At 33.4% G+C, this 14803-nt stretch overlaps 1 protein-coding gene across 3 annotated transcripts in view; it reads left to right on the top strand.

Annotated features, from left to right (window-relative positions):
• LOC114341142 (afadin) overlaps nt 1-14803 on the top strand; it is a 1043753-nt gene that overhangs the window by 386152 nt on the left and 642798 nt on the right. For all 3 annotated transcript variants that reach the window (XM_050658899.1, XM_050658898.1, XM_050658900.1), the window contains exons 3-5: nt 1664-1963; nt 9076-9235; nt 9335-9460. In XM_050658899.1, coding sequence (XP_050514856.1) covers nt 1664-1963; nt 9076-9235; nt 9335-9460 — 586 coding nt within the window. The remainder of the gene's footprint in view (nt 1-1663; nt 1964-9075; nt 9236-9334; nt 9461-14803) is intronic.

The raw sequence follows: 14803 nt of genomic DNA, 5'->3' as shown, positions 1-14803 counted from the left end.
TCGTAGTGTTTAATTGGCTTAGAGCGTTAAATTTTGGTATTTACTGTGTAATTCAACTTTAGAAATTATTGAAATTTCTGAGTTACTCATTTTACAGGTTACTTAGAGATTATGATTATAGCTTTACAATACACACACCCAAACTTATATGGAATTACCATGTATTTCAAAGTAATATTTATTTCTTTTGAAAAAACTTGTTATTGTTGCGAAGAATAAAGGTTTTTATTAAAAATAAACAAATATATAAGACAATCGGATAGTACAGCTCGGTACGGTATAGGTTATTTGCTTGAGTTGCAAATTGAACGAAAATAAATAAACTAACTTTTGCGTCCAAAAACGAAAATATGCCTCATGTGGGGTTATAGAACTTACAACGAGGAAAGATTATTGGTCTTGTGTAGAAAGTAATGTTCTCAGAGGGACATAGCTGTAGAGCTAGGCGTAATACAGGGAGTTCTGTCCAAAACCTATGCTAGGTAACAGGAACTAGGAAAGCTCAAAAATAAAGCAAGGGAAAATCGCCAAAAGTAATAACGGCTCTCTACGATCGTTTAATTGTCCAATCAGCTGGAAGACGCCCAACCATTTTTTCTCACCTGCAGCTCCAAAGGCATCTTTTGGAAGCTACAGGTGTAACTGTTTCAGTTGAAACGATAAGAAGAAAAGTTCGTACCAAGAAGTGTACAGCAGGAGACAGTTATGGGTTCCCGAGTTATCCAGGCAGCACAAGATTGATCGCCTAAATTGGTGTCTTCACCACCAAAACTGGAACATTGGGAATTGACAAAATGTGCTATTTTCAAAAAAAGTCAGGATTTGTGTAAAATCAGATGGCCCACGAAATCGTGTACTTAGAGGTAGAGGAAGACAAGCAAGAACGAAAACTGCCATATCTGTTCACAAATATACACGGGGAAGTGTAATGTTCTGGAGAGGAATTGTGATCCGTAAAAAAACTCCTTTAATTTTCATCCAATCAACTTTAACTGCTCACAGGTGTTGATAACCTGTAGTCAGGCTCTGGAGAGGTGAAACAGGAGAAAATTTAATTTTATTGCATGATAATGGACCTCTACATACCATTAGAGTGACTACAGACATCATTGAAGCAGAAGGTATCCTTGTTTGGAGTGGCCTGCTTGCTCACCTGAGCTTAATCCTATAGAGTATTTGTGGGATATGCTTAAAAGAAAAATTAGAGCTCGCCGGGATAATCCACAAACCACCGCACGGCTAGTACAAGCTGCTCTTAAAGGATGGAGCAACCTACCACAACAAAATTTTGATAATTTAATTAGGAGCGTGCCCACGCAAACTGAAGCTTGCATAAGGACAAGAGGTGATAACACTGACTACCACAAAATACAAAAAAAAAAATAAAAACAATTTAAACATTATTCGTTTTACATTGAAATTTTGTATGCCATTGACTTTAAAACAACTACTTTCAATTTGTTTGTTAAATACTTTATTATTTTGTTTAATTGTTATTGTGTTTGTTACTTAATTGCTTTAAAATAAATATTGTTTGACTTCGTGTGTTCGTTTTTTTAAATTCGCACGAATTAGTAAGAAATATCAGATGATTCCATATAAGTTTGGGTGTGTGTATTTCCTCTAGCTAGACACTACTACTTTATTTTCTTTTTTATTGTAGGACCTGGAATTCCATGGAGTGATGCGATTCTACTTCCAAGACTCCGGTCAGAAAGTCGCCACAAAATGCATAAGGGTAGCTTCGGATGCCACCGTAGAAGACGTCATCGGTACTCTAGTTGAAAAATTCCGACCGGATATGAGAATGCTGTCGGTACCTTCGTACGCGCTCTACGAATTACATGAGGGTTGCCAGGAGAGAAAAATGCCTCCCGATGAAAAGCCTCTCTTGGTCCAGCTCAAATGGCACGTAGATGATAGAGAAGGAAGATTTTTGTTAAAGAATGTTGACGATAAGACGGTAAGTAGGTTCGTTTGTTAAATCTAATAAACGATGGATATACGAGTATAGAAAATAGTAAAAAACCGCAACTATTTTTGAAGTTTAAAGCTTTACGATTTAAGGCTTCTAAGTTAAAGGCTTTTGGAATTTGAAGGCGTTTGGAAAAAAGAAAAGTCAAAATGAAGGAGTTGTGTTTGGGCCAGAGGCGTGCGGTCCATGGAAGCGGGGGAAGCACCGCTTCCCTATTTATACTTCGATATAAGAAAATATATTATTAATTAATATTTAATAATCAAAATTTTTTTCCTAATCCAAGTAATCTACATATTACCTAGGCACTAGGCATTGAAAAATATTAAAAATTAATCGCGTACGAACGAACTCAAAATGCACACAATTCAACTATTCGGTCCACTCCTGACAGAAGCGCATCTCAAAATCGCCGATTGTCATGTAGTTGTCCCGTTTAAAAATTGGTCAGGGTTCAATGACCGCACCCACTAGTCGCGCGAATTTTCGTACCCTCTGGAAGCGCTCGTCCTATCGCCTTCCAAAAGTGAGATGCTCCGACTGCTAAGGGGTGCTTAGGTCAACATACATTCGCTTAAAGAATATTTCGATTTAAATTTTTTGCAGAGATTTTTCCTTTTACTGATTTTTTATTTGATATTTTACAGAAGTCAAATGACATTGCATTTTGTATAAGACAAATTGATGACTTTATTAATACGATAATTAAAAAAACGAGAGCAGTTTAAAAATATTTGGGATAAAACTGAAAATATGAGGTTTGAACATGAAGATTGATAATGTCGGAGACAGAGAGAACAGAGGAAACAGAGAGACCTTTTGATAATATTCTACAACAAATGAATTCTAGCTTTCAAAATTTTAACGATTTAAAATTTGTAGAATTATAATATATAATCTTAATATTTCTAATTATAATTCATCAAAATTTCCCACAGAGGAATTTATTTCACTATACGATTAAATAATGAAATTTTTTTGATATCCCAGCTTTGCATTCTCAGTTAAGTGTCGTTTATGAAACAACTGGCATTAGTGATAATTATAACTACTGGTTTAAACAAGTCACTGTGTGAAGTGGTCAAGTTGTGTGAATTAGTACTAACTATCCCAGCCACACGTGCATCAGTTGAACGAAGTTTTTCAGTATTAAGATGCATTAAAAGTTTCAAATTAAGAGTTTAAAAGAAATTCAACAAGCGAAGACAGACTTTGAAAGTTAGCCCTATTATCCATTGAAAAAGACTGCATTCAACAATTATCAGAATTTGATAGGAGAATAGACCTCAAGTATAAATAAGTGTAATATTATTGAAAGTTGTGTGTTGTGGAAAATGCCTCGGAATATAAATTTTTTTTAAATAGAATTCTTCTTTAGGAAACCAAGCCCGGCGCGAGGACTCAAGGCCCGAGGTAGCAATACAGATCAATGATAGGTCACTAGTCACTAGAAATAGCGGAAATAGAGTGCCTCACGCATTGATCGGGGTAGGATTTAGTGTGTGAGTCCTTGTACCCAAGACGTCTCACATAAGCACTTTGCTGATAGAGAGCCCCTGCGCATCAGAGTGTTATCAGGTGGGAAGTGTCTCCACCCTCGAACCTTAAGAAAATATTTTTATATCCTTATTGAATCGCTTCCCCTTTCGAAAAAGTCACCGCACGCCACTGGTTTGGGCATAATGTTATGGTATGTAATAACAGTGACACAAGCTACAAATCATCCTTTATAAAATTTATTATTCTAAATGGGAAATAAGCCACAATTTACCTTAAAAACTGATTTTATTGACGTTTCGGCTTCCAAATCTGACGTCGTTATCACATTAATCACATTAATACAAAATATTACTAATACCAAAGGGCTTGAGGTTACGTCCAGCATACTCAAGCACAGTAATATTTTGTATTTTGATAATGACGTCTGTTGGAAGTCGAAACGTCAATAAAATCATTTTTTAAATTGTGGCCTATTTCGCATGTAGAATAATAAATTACATAAATGCCACAAAGAAATAGCTTCAGAACAATATCCTTTATAAAATGTTGAATTAATTTTTTAAGGAATTTAAAAATTAAAGGAAGTAATCCACTCACTCTAGTGTAGTGTTTTAAAAAACCAGTCTTTTTTAATCGATGGAAAAACCGGAAAAAACCTGTTCGAATCGGAAGAATTCATGCTTGCTATTTGTGTAATGTAATATACCTATAATGTTATCATTAAGTACACAATAATCATCAATAATAAAAATAATATTGATAAGTTTTATATTCTTGATATTCTTGATGATAGTTTCTGGGAAGATGGACCACTGTCGAATTATTATTAAAACCTATTGCCAGGGGTATCAAAATCTTAGAAGGAGAAGCCTAATCTTTCACTGGTTGCAAGACTTTTAATGAATATAAAACAACAACTAATTAAAACACTCTTTAAAACTTCATTACCCAGTCCTAGTCCTGTCGCCAGGGGGGGTACAACGGCCTTCTTTATTCAGATGGACTTGCCCACGTTTTTTTTTATGTATTTTGATCCGTAGCCAAGCCGCACACCAAAGAAACATGAAACGAAAAACATGAAACATGAAACGAAAAACATGTTTCATGAAAAGAAAACACTGCTAAACAAATCTCAAAGTCCGCCTACCAATGAAACGAGTGTGATTCATGCTCATGACACATTTTTATTTTCGGAGAGTTTCATAAATGGCCGGACATATATTTCTTAAGCAGTGGTTTATTTCCATGAAACGTAATTTACGTTTCATGTTTCTTTGATGTGCGGCCTGCCTTAGAACACGAATTTTTTGGGTAACAGTTGATCCGGATGTCGATAAGATTGTTATAAACAAAGAACTTGAGGAATCACATAACAGGGATTTTTCGCAAAACAAAACATGTTTTGTATTTTTTGGGTCATTCTAAGCAAAAAATGTTTTTACTACAAGTTTTTTCATAGGATGCATAGTTTTCGACATAAACGCGGTTGAACTTTCAAAAAATCGAAAAATTGCAATTTTTGAACCCGATTAACTTTTGATTAAAAAATAAAATAGCAATTTTGCTTACCGCATTTGAAAGCTCAAGTCAAATTCTATCGGTTTTGATTATTTTCATTGCTAAAAATTAATTTTTTTATTGTTTAACAAAGCTATAAACACATATAGTCTGGTCAGATTATCGGAGAATAGGCCATTTTTGGGAAAAGTTATTTACCAGCAATTTTATTGCTGGAATGGAATCTTATGATTGTATATATTAATAATATAGGTATGCAAAGTCCGCAGATAGTGTGCTACTTTTTTTATATACAAAATGGCGCCCGAAAATCGTGTTTTTTTCAATTTTTGCTCTATAACTCCAAAGATTTTAATTTTACACCAAAAACACTCAAATAAAAATTCACCGTAAATAAATTCTGCATAGAGACGTGTTTTTTCCAGATTTACTTCGACGAACATTTTCCCCAGAAAATACCGGTTTTTCCAACAAAATCTTTAATTTTCAACTAAAATTTTAGATACGTATTTGTTTATCAATAATTAAATAACTTGGTAGCATAAAAGCTCTTTTCGTACAGATTATAATTCCAGAAGCCGATGGAAATTGAATGAACAGCTTAGCAACAATTGAATTGTTAATTAAAAATTTACGGTCGCTATAATAACCATAGTAATTATGATACATAAGAATAACTATGATTTTTGTATAAAAAGACACTGTACCTATCTAATGTACTTTACAGAATTGAAATTGGACTATTTAAGCGGCCTTAGGAATATTTTTAAATTATAAACAATTTTTTGGCTTATAAACAAATTTAATATCTAATATAATCTATATTCTATCTATAATCTATATTTAATATCTCTAATTCTTTAACGGATTGGAAAAAAGCGGCAGGACGCTTCTTTTAAATGAAAAAACATTTAATTGTGATGAGTTCTTCCTGAGATACAAGCGGTCAAAGTTGACCTGCATTTACGGCAAATATATAAACAATACGATCATAATTTTCGAACCATCACCTTTTTATTTTTATCCTCTTTCTTCACACCAATTTTCATATCTTTAAAATAATCATAACATATATTATTATAATAAGAACTATCGATATTACGAGTGAAAATTGCCAAAAATAGCAAAATTCCAATCAAAAATCAGGTTGGAGAAAATGTAATCTCAAAGTTCAAAATCGGTATACTTTAAAAAATGCATTTTCTCGGCTTCCCATGGAGCAATTTTCTTCATTTTTTTTTGTTCCCAAGTAACTCGAGTAGAGCCATCTAACCAACGCATTATTAAATGTCAAAGTTGCTTTTGTTTTGTTATAATAAATTAATTTATTTATTATAACAAAATTTTTAATTTGTTTAAATAAAGATTGTTTAAATAATTGTACTGCTTTCAAATGAGAATATTTGTCTTTTTAACATTCAAAGGTACACTTGTAGTAAGTTTATCTAAAAAAAGTCTACAACTGGAAAAAATATGTAGTTTTCTTTTCTTTAAAATAAATTAATCTATTATAACAAAACAAAAGCAAGTTTTACATTTATTAATGCGTTAGTTAGATGGCTCTACTCGAGTTACTTGGGAACAAAAAAAGAATGAAGAAAATTGCTCCATGGGAAGCCGAAGCCGAGAAATAGTATATTGTACAACAAGAGAGAAAAAAGACATATTTCTCACGAGCGCAGAAGTTTGTTGGCACGAGCCGAGGCACGAGGCGAGTGCCACAAATCAAGCGAGAGAGAAATATGTCATTTTCTCTCGTGTTGTACACTGTTCTCTTTCTATGGATGCGTTTTTGTCAAGAGTTCAAACTTCAAAATTAAATAATTTAGGTGCTTTTAGGTATATTATATGCCTAAATTGAAATAAAATACATATATACACATAGGGCATGTCGGTCTTGACGGTCCAGTTAGCTGGGGCTCAGTCGATCGACAAGTTTAGTGGATTTGCGATTTGCGGTCGCTGGTTCGAGCCTCAGCTAGGTCATGAAATTTATAAAAAGGCCAACGCCGTAGTATAAAACTCAATAGAGTCTACGGCTTGGTCTGGAATAAACTGGCGTCTGATCGGCCTATGGAGGAGCGGTACGGGAAGGGATAAGGGCTTCCGGCTTGGTGATACTCCTCCATAGATCCCTACCGAAGGGCGTTGACGCCTAAGAACGGTGTATACATATACACATAGGTATTTAATATTCTTAATATTTATATACTTTATTTATTTAAAATTATAATTCACAGTTGAAGAGTCTTAAAAGGTAATTTTAAGTTTTGACAAAGTTTTGACAAGTTCGAACACATTTTGTTTGACAAAAATAATTGTGTTTCTATTGTTCATGTTACCATGGAAATGGCGATCATATGTATGTAAACCGGCGGTGAACCCGTGAGAAAAAATATTTCCCACTGCAATATCCGACTTTTCTCACTGCCTGAGAAATTGTTCATTTTGAATGCATGTAAGTAGTGAGAGAAGTTGCACATTGTATAGCGACCATAAATTTTTAATTAACAATTCAATTGCTGCTAAACTGCTCATTCAATTTCCATCGGCTTCTGGAATTATAATCTATACGAAAAGAGCTTTTATAATACCAGGTTATTTAAGTATTGATAAACAATTACTTATCTAAAATTTTAGTTGAAAATTAAAGATTTTGTTGGAACAAACCGCATTTTCCGGGGAAAATTTTCGTCAAAGTAAATCTGGAAAAACACGTCTCTATGCAGAATTTAATTACGATGAATTTTCATTTGGGTGTTTTTGGTGTAAAGTTAAAATCTTTGGAGTTATAGAGCAAAAATTGAAAAAAAAACACTATTTTCGGGCGCCATTTTGTTTATAAAAAAAGTAGCACACTGTCTACAGACTTTGCATACCTATTTTATTAATATATAGAATCATAAGATTCGATTCCAGCAATAAAATTGCTGGTAAATAACTTTTCCTTGTATTTTGCTAATTAGCCCAGAGTAATGTGCTTGAATGATGTTTTCAATGCCTTTCTCATTTAAAACCGAACGAGTAGGTGCGCATACAGACAATTTCTACGTAGATTACGTACATTAAAACGCATGCATTGGGCACGGGAAACATGTGTTTATAGCTTTGCTTAACAATAAAAAAAATTAATTTTTAGCAATGCAAATAATAATTGCTATTGTATTTTTTAATCAAAAGTTATTCGGGTTCAAAAATTGCAATTTTTAGATTTTTTGAAAGTTCAACCGCGTTTATCTCGAAAACTATGCATCCTACGAAACAACTTGTAAGAACATTTTTTGCTTAGAATCACCCAAAAAATACAAAAAAAAGTTGTTTTGCGAAAAATTGCTGTTATGCAATTCCTCAAGTTCTTTTTTTATAATAATCTTATCGACATCCGGATCAACTGTTACCCAAAAAATTCGTGTTCTATGGGTCAAAATACATAAAAAAAAACTTGGGCAAGCCCATCTGAATTAAGGAGGCCGTTGTACCCCCCCCCCCTGGTGACAGAACTATCCTATCTGTAATAAAATACTTAAAAGGCATCTTAAAAGGAGAATAAGTTTTTGCCGCAAAGATATCCATAAAGCTACATATTTTGTGGATCCACGATTTAGAGAAGAAGGCCTTTCCGATGAGGAGAGTTTAAATTGTATGGAAGTTTTTCAGCAAATTGCAGACAAGTGTAATTGTTACTAATGCAGCAATGTATAAATCGAAAACAGGATTTTTTTCAAGACCTCTTTTATAGGAAGTTGCAGAAAAATAGACTGCCAACCATTAGTGTGGTGGCAAGGTCTTTGCACTAATCAGTCCTTTCTAGTGGAGGTACAATAATTAAAAATATAAATTATACATTGCTGTTTATTTGGACGCAAAATGCAACGCAGAATCCTCTCCATGTTTTAGATGGACAGAAAAAGAGTAATGTTATTCCTATCAATTCTGACTTAAAAAGAATAGTGAATTTTATCTTAAAGCAGTATTTCTATTAGTTCTAGTAAAATACTATTCTAGTATTTTATCTCCTGAAGTATTTCTGCATCGTTCTCATTGTATTATACGCTTGTAAATATTTTTTATTTGAATTTCAGACCGGTACGATGGGATCACTGGACACGAACGCAAGTTTCCGACGAAAGTTATCGAAACGAGAAAAAAAGCAGCTTAAGAAACAAGAAAAACTAACGAAAATGAAACTAGAGAATGGCGACTCGCATGACCAAGATGGAGTTGCCGAAAAACTTTATACTGGTAAGAAAATTGCCCCTAAAAACTAAATAAATGCTTTCAAAAGTAGTACAAAAATTTCATAATTATTTTTCACTTTGTTATTAATTGTTTTCTTTACAGAGTTACCTGAAACTTCATTTACTAGATCAATATCAAATCCCGAGGCAGTTATGAGGAGGCGAAGGCAGCTACAATTAGAGAAAAAACTACAGCAGTTTAGATCAAAAGATGGTGGACCCGATACCGGTAAGTCAGTTAGCCATCTACAAATTTATTCGTAAATAACACCACATTATTCTTCTCGTTTCAATTTTTGGTCAAAACTATCCCTTTTTCTAATTATTTTTGCTCTGAATAATTGATGCATTCATTGTTTCACTATGTTTTATGCTCATGTTTTTCCGCTTGCTCAAAAGATCATTCTGAAAGTCAAAATGAGAACAGCTACAGTTTAAGCAGGGGCGTCATTTGAAATTTTGATTGGGGGGAGGGCCAGCATTATATATACAATACAATATATATGATGTAATGATGAAAATTGATGTATTTTTTGTAAATTTCAGTCATTTTCAGGGTCAGGAATGCCCCCCCTGACCCTACCAAATGACGCTCCTTAGTTTAAGTATAATTAGCAAAGAAGTTATACTGGCTAACTGCTAAGACCACCTTTCACTGTAAAAGGACTGGAATTGTGCTGAAAAGCTTGTTTCTTCACAGTAGACACACTTCACATCTTCAACTGGTCTATAAAATTAACGTGTTTACGTTTGGATCAAATAAAATATCATTAGCAGAAGAGCGCACGATTCTTTTCTTCTATCTATATCGTGCTTTATTCATAAATTGATTTTTTATTTGAAACTAAAATCTGTAACATGTTAATTTTCTTGAAGCGACACTATATATACACGAAATTTTCGATTTTCTAAACATGACTGAATGGAAAATTGGGCCACATCCCATCTTAAAGTTTACGAAAAGACTCGTCCATCCATATGTTACTTCTCCATTTTGGTCCAAGGGTGTGGAATTTACGGCCCTTCCCATTTAAAGCCTGTTTTTCGTTCTCGTCCCCAAAACTCCCAACAATTTCAAAAATTTAAGCCCGACCTTTGCGGCTTCTGATAGCATAGATCATTACCTTTCCAACGCATGTTTAATTTTGAAAATCGGTTGTACCATCCAAAAGTTATCGAGCTCAGAAATATGACTCAATTTTTATTTAAAAAATGGAAAATGTTTGTGGATATGTATTTTTGTATGTATGTATGTATGTGGAAAAGTTAAACCGATCTGAATTTTTTTTTTCTGTGTTTCAAGAGGGTGTGAGGGCCGATTCAGAACCGGTCTAATTTTTGACTTCTGACTACCCGTAAGTTAGCTAGAGGACTAAGTAGATACAAAATAGCATATTTTTTGGGCGTATATATCTTAGGTTCAAGAAAAGACAGGAAAACCGCAAATACACCAAATTAATAGGGTTGAGTTAAGCTTTCAAATGGCCCTTAAGCGATCAAGCTGAGACATACGCACTGCTCACCATAGCCAAAAAACTGAAAAATTAAACTTTGAAAATTTGGTTTTTCGACAATTACTCAAAATTTCAACCTACGAATTGCGCCAATAACTGAGCGTTTGTAGAAGGACTCAGAACGCGTCTAAAGGTGTATACCTTATATCTGGGAAAATTCGAATTTTTAAGTTATAGGGTTCATAAATATGATCAAATCTATTTCTTATGGGAAAAACGGTTTTTCAAGCTCAATAATTCCTGTAATACGTTCAGTTATCATACTCGATCTTGGATGCATCAGATACTACTTGTCAATACGTTTCAAATTCATGTTTAGTGATCAACATCAGGTAAGCCGTTCAGAAATTATAGAGCTCCAAAGGTATAATTAGTCCAGGAACTGAAATTTTTCACTTCGCAATTTTTACAGAATGGATAGATTTGTTTAAAAATTTGACAATAAGTAGTGGATAGTCAGTCCAAGGATCAAAATCTATATGATGCCGAAAGACGCTTTTACCAAGGGGGTAGCTGCCACCTCATCTCGAGGGTGGAAATTTTTTTTTATATTTTGACCGCAAATGCTGGTAAAAATATTAATTATAAACAAAAAATGTTCATTATACATTTTTTTGATAAAATTAATAGTTTTCGATTTATTAGTTATCGAAGCTGTTAGTTTTATATCGGAAAGATTACCAGATAACGGCAGTTCTCGCCAGTGGCGCAGAAATACACCCCCCTACACGCGACACTATTATATACACGAAATTTTCAATTTTCTAAATCTGACTGAATTGAAAATTGTGCCAACTCCCATCTTCAAGTTCAGAAAAAGACTCACCCATTCATATGTCAACCATCCATTTTGGTCCAAGGGTGTCGATTTTACGGCCCTTCCTATTTAACGTCTGTTTTTCGTTCTGGTCCACAAAACTCCCAAAAACTTCGAAAATTTAAGTCCAACCTTTGCGGTTTCTAATAGAACTGATCATTACCTTTCCAACGCATGTCTAATTTTGAAAATCGGTTATACCATTCAAAAGTTATAGAGCTTAGAAATGTGACTCAATTTTTATTTAAAAAAGGGAAAATGTTTGTGGATATGTATGTATGTGTATTTGAAAGTTAAACCGATTTGATATTTTTTCTCTGTATTTAAAGAGGGGGTCAGGGCCGATTTAGAACCGGTGTAGTTTGTGACTTTTGACCACCCATAAGCCAGCTATATAGGACTTTGTAGGTACAACATACGGCATATTTTTTGGGGGTATATATATTCGGATCAAGAAGAGGCATGAGAACCGCAAATATATCAAATCAATAGTGTTGACTTAAGCTTTCAAATGGTGTCCAAGCCGTCAGGATCAGACATACACACGGCTCAGTATAGCCGAAAAACTGAAAAACTAAACTTTGAAAATTTTGGTTTTTCGACAATTACTCAACATTTCAATGTACGAATTGTGCCAATAACTTAGCGTTTGTATAAGGACTCAAGACGAATCTAACGATGTATACCTCATATCCGGGAAAATTCAAATTTTTAGGTTATAGGCTTCATAAATATGATAAAATCTATTTTCTGTGGGAAAAACGGTTTCGAAAGCTAAATAATTCCTGTACCTAATAGCTTCAGTTATCATACTTGACCTTAGATCCATCAGATACTACTGGTCAATACGTTTCAAACTCATGTTTACTGATCAAAATCGGTTAAGCCGTTTAGAGAAGTTATTAAAATACAAAAGTATAATCCAATTAACGATTATTCCCCAAATGGTTTATGAGTTGTAGTGGTTACGACTCATTTACCGGCCATCTCAATATATTTTTTTTTCAATCTATTTCGAATAGAAAAAAATCTAGTGTACATTCGATGGACACTAGATGATTTGGGAGATAATGCAACAAAGGTGACCATTTATAAAGCTTGACGTGTAATAGAGGAACATTGCATTCAACTTCATACATTTAATTTATAAATAACTTTGAAAAACTCCTGATACAAGAATAAAAAACCGCTAAACGCCGTAAAAATGAGTGGCGCATAAAATATTCCAGCTGGAAAAGATCTGATATGAATGTTACGTGGCGCGAAAATGGATTTTCATTTGATGCAAAACAAAATTCTAGTTTTATTTTAAAAGATTTTTCCATAATATTTGCTAAATTTGAAGTAAACGCGCCACAAAAGAGTTTCAAAATTCAAACTGTATCAAAGTTACTCTTTTGTGGAGCGTTTACTTCAAATTTAGCAAATATTTTTTCCATAATATTTGCTAAATTTGAAGTAAACGCGCCACAAAAGAGTTTCAAAATTCAAACTGTATCAAAGTTACTCTTTTGTGGAGCGTTTACTTCAAATTTAGCAAATATTATGGAAAAATCTTTTAAAATAAAACTAGAATTTTGTTTTGCATCAAATGAAAATCCATTTTCGCGCCACGTAACATTCATATCAGATCTTTTCTAGCTGGAATATTTTATGCGCCACTCATTTTTACGGCGTTTAGCGGTTTTTTATTCTTGTTTTGTATTTTGATAACGACATCTGAGGTGGCAGTTGAAACCTCAATAAAATCATTTTTAAGTTAAATTGTGGCTTATTTCCTAATTAGAATAGTAATTTACTTTACAGATATATTTTAAACAAATTAATTGTTATAAACTGCATACTTATAACTAAAAATTATGGAATTATGTATAAAAATATTAATAATATATTACATTTACATACCTACTTTTACTCTGTTTTTTAATTGCTAATTACTTTGTGTAAAATATATTTGTTATGTTTTTCAGCCAAGTAAAGTACATAATTTGTAAAAACATAAGCATAATTCAAGAAAAATTAACACGTATAGATTTGATTTTCAATTAAAAAATAATTTAAAAATGAATAAACATTTTCAATTTCGTTGCAATCCGAAAATGCAGTCGTATTATATTCTAATTCAATCAGAGGGTACAGCAAGCATCTCTACCGGTTTCGGGGCTTCTTAGCCCTCATCAGGAGATACATAATGCTCTTCTCTCTGACGGAACCAGGATAATAACTCCGTGTGCAGTCACGGATTGCAACGAACGACATGGCAAGGATGCCCTAGTAACATCTGCTGTCCTAACGACAGAAAATAATTTGTTTTTAAAATTTGTTGCCAAAATATATTATTTATAACTATAATATCGCCGGTCCGGAATAAGAATGACGTAACTGCAAATTTTGTCAATTCCTGTTTATTGCGTAATTAACTTCTAAAATATTGTGTACAGATGATACAAAAGCGACAGAACTGTAACTATGTGCTGAGTCACTACAGGGTAGTTGCGTAGTTATTGAAATAAGCACCACTTTAGTCCTTGCTTCAGATGAATAATGACGCAACTGTGAAAAGGGTTGAAAATGGGGGATTAAATTAAGATAATGAAATTCGGACCAATAGGGATACAGATAAAAGCCATCGCTGTAAGAATAAACGGCATAATAAATATTTAAAAATCTTTTTTTGTACAAAAAAATTTTAAGATGAAGAATGACGTAATTGTAGATAGGGTCGAAAGTGGGGGGATTAAATTAAGATAATGAAATTCGAACCAATGGGGATGAAACTACAAGCCATCATTGTAAGAATCAACGCCATACCGATGCTCCTGGACGGTTACTGCTCATTTAATCCCTATTTTAAATATTTAAATATCGTTTTTACGTCAGTTACGTCTTTCTTATTCCGGACCAGCGATATATAAATAATTAAAGTTGCCTATCATTGCGCACCTTTTCTATTAATAATAATAAGAGAGTAGTACAATTTTTCAAAACAAATATTTATTTATTTTAAATTGTAAGGGAGATTTATTTCCCTGGGTTGGAATTTACCAAAAACTGTAAAAATCAGACAAACATTTAAACTATTTATTCGAGAAAACGTAAAAGCATTACAACGTGTACAAAGGTAGGTTAAGAATCATATATTCATATATTTCAACTGTCCAAGAGTCAACTGTCACTCGTCACTCTTCTCTCAGGCTGGCGTCTGGTAATCAGAGCTATGCAGCCCAATATGGTGATATTA

The sequence above is a fragment of the Diabrotica virgifera genome, chromosome 8 (genome assembly GCF_917563875.1).
Source record: "Diabrotica virgifera virgifera chromosome 8, PGI_DIABVI_V3a".
NCBI classification, from domain to species: domain Eukaryota; kingdom Metazoa; phylum Arthropoda; class Insecta; order Coleoptera; family Chrysomelidae; genus Diabrotica; species Diabrotica virgifera.
Note: the sequence above shows the minus strand (reverse complement) of the source record. Positions and strands in the feature narration are given on the sequence as shown.